The sequence below is a fragment of the Balaenoptera borealis genome (genome assembly GCF_965194805.1).
Source record: "Balaenoptera borealis genome assembly, chromosome: 5".
Lineage (NCBI taxonomy): Eukaryota > Metazoa > Chordata > Mammalia > Artiodactyla > Balaenopteridae > Balaenoptera > Balaenoptera borealis.
The window spans coordinates 48423342-48430801 of NC_138862.1; the positions used below are offsets into that span (position 1 = coordinate 48423342).

At 39.3% G+C, this 7460-nt stretch overlaps 1 protein-coding gene across 4 annotated transcripts in view; it reads left to right on the forward strand.

Annotated features, from left to right (window-relative positions):
* The window catches only part of TMEM45A (transmembrane protein 45A), an 84999-nt gene extending 78210 nt beyond the window's left edge, over window positions 1-6789 (forward strand). Inside the window, exon 6 of one of the 4 annotated variants that reach the window (XM_082392206.1) lies at window positions 6363-6789. In XM_082392206.1, coding sequence (XP_082248332.1) covers window positions 6363-6456 — 94 coding nt within the window. In that variant the 3' untranslated portion in view covers window positions 6457-6789. Of the gene's footprint in view, window positions 1-5660 lie in introns of all 4 variants that reach the window. The other 3 variants (XM_082392204.1, XM_082392207.1, XM_082392205.1) reach the window with 3 other exon arrangements.
* Window positions 6790-7460: the final 671 nt, after the last annotated feature.

Below are 7460 nucleotides of genomic sequence, written 5' to 3' on the forward strand. Positions count from 1 at the left end.
TGGGATTTTTTTCCTTTCTCTTTCTGATAGTTCATTGTTAGTGTATAAAAGTGCAACATGTTTGCATATTGATTTTGTACCCTGCAACTTTACTAAATTTATTTATTAGTTCTAACAGTTTTTTGTTGGAGTCTTTAGGGTTTTCTATACATAGTATCATGTCATCTGCAAATAATGACAGTTTTACTTCTTCCTTTTCAATTTGGATGCCTTTTTTTTTTTCTTGCCTAAATGCTCTGGCTAGAACTTATAATACTATTTTGACTAAAAGTGGCAAAAGTGAACATAATTGTTTTGGTCCTGATTTTAAGGAAAAAATTTTCATGATTTCATCACTGAGTATGATGTTACCTGTAAGCATGTAATATATGGCCTTTATTATGTTAAGGTACATTCTCTTTATATCCACTTGTTGAGAGTTTTTATCATAAATGACGTTGAATTTTGTCAAATGCTTTTTATGCATCTATTGAGATAATCATATGATTTTAATCCTTCTTTTTGTTAATGTGACATATCACATTGATTGATTTGTGGTTGTTGAACCATCCTTGCATTCCTGGAATAAATCCCACTTGATCTGGGTGTATGATCCTTTTAATGTATTCTTGAGTTCAGTTTGCTAATATTTTGTTGAAGATTTTTGTACCTATGTTCATCAGTGATATTGGCCTGTAATTTTCTTTTTTGTGTGTGATGTCTTTGTGTGATTTTGGTATCAGGGTAATGTTGGCCTTGTGAAGTGAGTTTGGGAGCATTCCCTCCTCTTCAGTTTTTTGGAAGAGTTTGAGAAGGATAGGTATTAAATCTTTTTTGAATATTTGGTACAATTTACCAGTGAAGCCATCTGGTCCTGGACTTTTCTTTGTTGGGAGTTTTTTGATTACTGTTTTAATCTCCTCACTAGTAATTAGTCTATTCAGATTTTCTATTTCTTGATGATTCAGTCTTGGAAGATTGTATATTTCTAGGAATTTATCCATTACTTCCAGGTTATTCAATTTGTTGGTGTATAATAGTTCATAGTAATCTCTGTTGGTATAATTGTAATTTCTCCTCTTTTATTTCTGATTTTATTTATTTGAGCCTTCTCTCTGTTTCTCTTAGTGAGTCTAGCTAAAGTTTTGTCAATTTTGTTTATCTTTTCAAAGAACCAGCTCCTTGTTTCATCGATCTTTTCTATTTGTCTTTTAGTCTCCATTTCATTTATTTCTGTTCTGTTCTTTATTATTTCCTTCCTTATAGTAACTTTGGGCTTTGTTTGTTCTTCTTTTTTTAGTTCCCTTAGGTGTAAAAGTTAGGTTGTTTATTTGAGATTTTTCTTATTTCTTGAGGTAGGTCTGTATTGCTATAAGCTTCCATCTTAGAACTGCTTTTGCTGCATTGCATAGATTTTGGTATGTTGTATTTCCATTTTCACTTCTCTCCAGGTATTTTTAAATTTCTCCTTTAATTTCTAACACTGGTGCTAGCAGGTTAGAAAGAGAGTGCAAAAATGGTGGCTGCTAGTGCTGGTGCTAACAAAATAGATGGGACGGAAAGCAAAAATGGTACCTGCCAGTGCTTCCATTCCTGGAGAGAGTCCTAACAGATTTCTCCCTTGCTGGCAGATGCTTTAAAATTAACAAATGTATCACATTCACATATGGTCTAGACACTTTTCAAACTGTGGCTTTTGTGCTGGATTGCCAGGTGGGTGAGTCTGCATGCAAGTCCTTTAAGAGTGGAATCTCCATTCCTTACAGCCCTTTGGTTTTTCTGGACGTCAGCCCTGTTGGTTTTCAAAGCCAGATGTTTTGGGGGCTCATCTCACCAGTGCAAGTCCCAAGGGTTGGGGTGCCTGATGTAGGGCACAAATTCTTGCTTCTCAGGGAAGAGCTCTGTATCTTTGAGATCCCTTCCGATTGTGGGTCTCCACACCAGGGGTGGGGTTTTCGGTGAGACTGTGTCTCTGCCTCTTTTACCCATCTCAGTGTGGACCTCTTGTCCTTTGTTGTGGAGGAGGTGTTTGGCTAGTTTTCAGGTCTTTTTTTTTTTATAGGGAATTGTTCCTTATGTACCTGTAGATTTGCTGTGTCCATGGGAGGAGGTGAATTCAGGACCTTCCTAGGCTGCTCTCTTGAACCACCTCCCCCACCCACCCTTGTTCTTTTTATTATTCTTCTCGTTCTTGTTCTCCTCCTTCTTCTGTATCAAAAAATGTATAAGGTGTAGACCCTATGGGGAGAGAGAGACAATTTAAATACAGTACAATAAATGGAAATAGTGTAAGAACAAAGCACTATTGGAGCCCAGAGGAGGCCTCCTCACAATTGAGAATTCAGCTGCAGCTTGAAGGATGAGTAGGAGTAGAAAGGAGTGAACATGGTTCCTTATTATTTCCATTAGCATGATAGCTAATGCCAAACCACAGTTGGCCTGGCTGATCCCAACTACTAATCATGCAGACTCCAATCCTTCAGACTTTAGCACTGATTGAAATGTTGTATATATGCAGCCTTCATTATGTAGCCATGAGCTATGTGTGATTATTGAGCGCTTGACATGGGCCTAGTGCCACACTAATTTTAATTAATTTAAATTTCCATATATGCATAGTGACTACCATATTGGATAGTACACATCTAGCAGGTGCTCTAGATCCCTAAAGTACAGTAGCTGGTTCTAGGCCCAGTGGGGTCTCAGCTTCTGCCCCAGCTAGCTTTCTAGTCCTCTCTGTAGACATTTCCCCAGGTTACCTCTCCTGCTCTGTGCTTTTTTGAGCTTCACTGCTATAGGAGCTTTGGTGCTGTGTCTCTGCATAAGGAAACCATTTCCTTGTCTAGCTCCAAAATGTCTCTGGTAGGCTTTGGGTCAGCCCACTTTGATCTGTAATTACCTCCTTCTAGAGGTCTAAGTGCTATGAGTGCTGGGAAGTTCTACTTTCTCATTGATTGATTTCTATTAGTCCTATTCATTTTCCTCAAAGCACGTGCATGGGCTGGTAGTTTAGGCTTGCTCTGCCATTGAGTGAAACTTGGCTTCTTCCTCCGCTGTTTTAGGCTGACTTCTGGGCCTCATCTCCTTAGGGGCTGGACAGCTTCCAAGAATAATGCCGGCATTCAAGGAGACTCTCTACCCCATGTCAGCTCCCTTCCAGAGCCAAAAGAAGACTATTGTCTCTTCCTGTTTCAAAAACCTTCAGACCCCCTAATGAATCTCTTATCCACCTATAGTTTTCTAGAAACCAGAAACTCCATGTTTACTTTTTCAACTGCCTCTCCTTCCCCAGCACCTTTAACTTTTTGACCATGTAGTTGCCTCTGCCTGGCATATCCAAATTAAATGCTCATCTCTTCTATGAAAACTTCTGTGATTGTTCTAGCCTTTGCTTATCTCACTTCATGAGTGTTTATGGTACTTTAGTCTCTACCACACATTTTAACAATTGTGATCTATCTTGTGATATTCACTATTAGCTCATGTTAGTCTTACCTGCTAACTTGATTGTGTCACCTGGAGGCAAAGACCTTTTTCATATTTCTCACAGCTCTTGGCATACTGTCAAACATATAGTAGGCACTCAAGACACTTATTTGCTGTTTTAACAGATCTGTTTCAGAAATACTTGGAAATAGTGTTCAATTGTTTGGAAATCATGTTTTATATGCTTTTAAGTTTTGCTCTCATATTGCTTTTGAAATATAAAAACAAGAACTTGTGTTCTGATATATTTTGATATAAACTTAAGCAGTAGCTTAAAGAATGTCACCAAGATTGAATACTGACTTTCAGTGAGGTCATATGCAGGATAATTCAAGTAGATTGTAGTGGATTGTAATTCAGTCACAGGTGATGGGTTTTGAGGACATTCTATCCGAATTTATTTGACAAAGCGCAAAGATCACCAAGGAACCAAAACTGGGTTATGGAACTACTGCCCCCAAAATCTCTGAAAAATGAAGCTGTACTTCCCAGCTTTCCAGAATAACGGTTTAAAGATTGCTTCACCTGGTCCCATGTCTGCAGTTCTCATCATGACAGCTCATAGGAGAGACCTATCTGTTGGGAAATCTTATTATGTGTTTTACTGTATTTCATATTTAAACACCACTGTGGTACAGAACTATTTCAAAAGCCCCTCTGAATGGATAGAGAAATATTACCCATTTTCAGGTTGGTTTTCCAAGCAAATGATTCTTGTGAGCCATTTTGAAGAACAAAATAGAAACGACCAAATTCCAGGCATATGGTAGTTTGCCTTCTGGATGTTTGATTTCCAGATTGACTCTGGAAGTATACCCAGAGTCTCAGCTCTGCTCTTGTATTAATTGAAGAGAACATATGGGAGCAAAAGCCCAGACACACCCTGACTTTAGTTCTCTGGACTTGCATCATTCCAGGAACTAGCAGTTATTTGCACTTCCTCTTTATTACTCCATCCCTCAATCTGTCCGCAGTAGCCATTTCTGCATGTGCCAATACCAAGGGCTTCAGGGTGCAGGTAGAGCCTGAATTTGCCTGGGCTTGGTGGTTTGTAACAACAGCAGATAAAACCCAGAGAGGAGGAGTGGGGAACAGGAGGAATCACTAGGGTCTGTGTTAACAGTTAATTTGTAATCAGTAGCCAGTTCTTTGCTTTATTTTCCACAAGAGTCATCAGGAATGAATCTAATGAATGAATTAACTAATTAATCCCTTTCAGTTAGCACGTATTCAGGTTGTGCAATGTGGAGATAACTGTGTGGCTTTAAAAAAACGACACACCGGGACTTCCCTGGTGGTCCAGTGGCTAAGACTCCATGCTCCCAATTCAGGGGGCCCAGGCTGGATCTCAGGTCAGGGAACTAGATCCCGCATGCTGCAACTAAAGATCCCACATGCTGCAACTAAAGATCCCGCATGCTGCAACTAAAGATCCCGCATGCTGCAACTAAAGATCCCACATGCTGCAACTAAAGATCCCTCATGCTGCAATGAAGATTCCATGTGCCGCAACTAAGACCCAGCGCAGCCAAATAAATAAATAAATAAATAAACAAACAAATAAATAAATATTTTTAAAAAATGACACACTGTCCCAGTCATCAACTTACTTAAAACTATTAGCCTTTTGTGAGAACAGTGTCTTGAAGAGTTGAGGACATTGGGAGCAATGTCAATGGTCAACTAATTATCGAGGCAAATGATTTTGAGTACTTTTTCTTGACTCTTGACGAGTCAATACTTGTTACTGATACTGCTCAGTTGTTGTGTGTTGGAGGAATTAATGCTGAGTTGGAAGTGACTGAAGAATTACCTGTGAGGAGGTGAGTGATATGAACTCCTGGCAGATTGCTCCACAGCCCACTGAATCATCAAATGTGTCATGAGCCACTATTGTGTACCAGACGTTGTTCTAGACTCTGGCAGAGTTAGGGCAGTAAATAAGATGAAGTCTCTGCTCTTAGGAAGTTCATACTCTAGTGGGATCCAGAGCACAAGTAAAAGCACTGTATATTGAGAGGGGCGGGCCAGACCTTCACTGGAAGAAGAAAGGCAGAAAACAAGTATAAAGATACAGATAGGCTGGTGATGTTTTTCATAAAACGGGAATGATTTTGATGATTTGGTTTATCAGTTTGTTTGCATATCCCTGTGTATTTCTGGAAGTTAACTATGTTTTATTGACATGGTCACAGCACAATGTCTTCACAAATATCATGCACAGGAAAAGCTTTGCCTAGTTCTTATTACATCAGAGAAAATGGAGAGCCTGCTGAGTTCCTGCCACTAAGAAGCTTCACATCTTCCCATGTCAAAAATTGTAATTCCTTCTGACCTACAGATTCTCTTAATCTATGAAAACAGTTACAAGAATGGAGGTCACTTCTTTCAACTTCTTAATTCATCATGGACCATCACATGCAGTTGAGCAGCCTGTGGCCAGCACAAAAGCACCCCTCTGAAGACATGAATAGAGGCTGAAGTACAGCCCAGACTTGACGTGGGGCCCAACATGGGGCAGGAGATGCCTTCATGCACTTCCTTCATAGGAGAGGGCTGCTTTTTGGACCACACAGCTGAGCTCGGTTTCATCTGGGCTTACTACAGCCCAGAAATTCTCTTGTTTGTTTTAGAAATGATTAAAGTTATAAATTTTGAATATGATGCAAACAATCATATTACACATTTAAGAGCTTTATTGTATCTGTTTGCTTATATGCTGCTTTAATCTACAAAATATTTGCAGGCAGCTCCAAAGCCAAATAAAAGTGATTTTCTTTTTGGGGGTGCCTTTTCCATCTGCACAGATAATTTGGAGTTTGCTGTATTATAGATACATGTAGTTTTGGGTTTTAATTTTAAACAGCATAATACGAGATGACTTTCATTCTCCTCAGGTTGGTTAAATCTCGATTTAAGAGGTTCTGCCCCTCAGAAGTTGGACTCCTGAAAAATGCTGAACGAGAACAAGAATCAGAAGAAGAGATGTGACTTTGGGCATCCAGTCTTTCTAGTTGAAATTTCTCTTTTTTTTTTATTATTTTTAATCACAGTTTTGCCTTTTCACCTTTTGTTTGGAGAACAACTGGTTGAGAATGATTCTTGGTGTCATGGTATTTGGGGCTTGGAGTGGCTCTCCCCAGGTCATCTAAAGTGTGATGCCCACACTGAAAAATATTATTTTATTTGCCTTATAGATATATATGCTCAGGGTTCCTGGGCTTAACTACCATTTGTAACTCATTATAGATGGAATTTCACTTGTTTATCTTGTTGCTGCAATGAGAAATAAATGAATGCATGGACCTTCGTTCAAACACCTCAGATTTTTGTGTTTGTTATTCAACTGCACCCCACCTTTATGTCATGAAGAAGAAGCTGTGTGACACTGAAATTCCTTTCTGTGAGAAATCTCTTTCTGTAGCACCTGCGTTCTCCCCTGGGAAAAGCAAGCCGGAAGTCATCCTATGATGCGCTCTCTCAGAGAAGATAAAAAGGCTGATCCACGGTTACAGAAGGGCACATGGTTGGTAAAGCCATGAAAATTTGGGAAAGGAGAGTCATGATGTTATCCAAAGAGTAAAAAAATCATCACACAGCATAGTATGGCCACCATGCCAACCGCTCTGCTGAAATAATTGAAGAGTTAAAACAAGGAAAATCCTTTAATGGAATACCTAGGTAAAAAGTCAGAGCCCTTCCCTCATCAGTGGACTAAGTAGCCTCCAATGGAGAGTCGGGAAATCTTTTCTCATTCTGGCTTTACTATTCACCAGCCTCTAGGGTTTTAACATTTACCATGTCCTTCTCTCTGATGTTAGGGAATTGAATTGGATGAATCAATTTCCGGCTGTTACATTTTATGAATCTAGAGTCTCTGAGACAAAATCGAAGTTAATTTAGTACCATATTAGTCAGAAAGGCCAGTCTCTGCTGTGACAGAAAAGAAAAGGAGTACTGCAGGAGTCTGTGACAGTTGACTTGAATATGAAGGA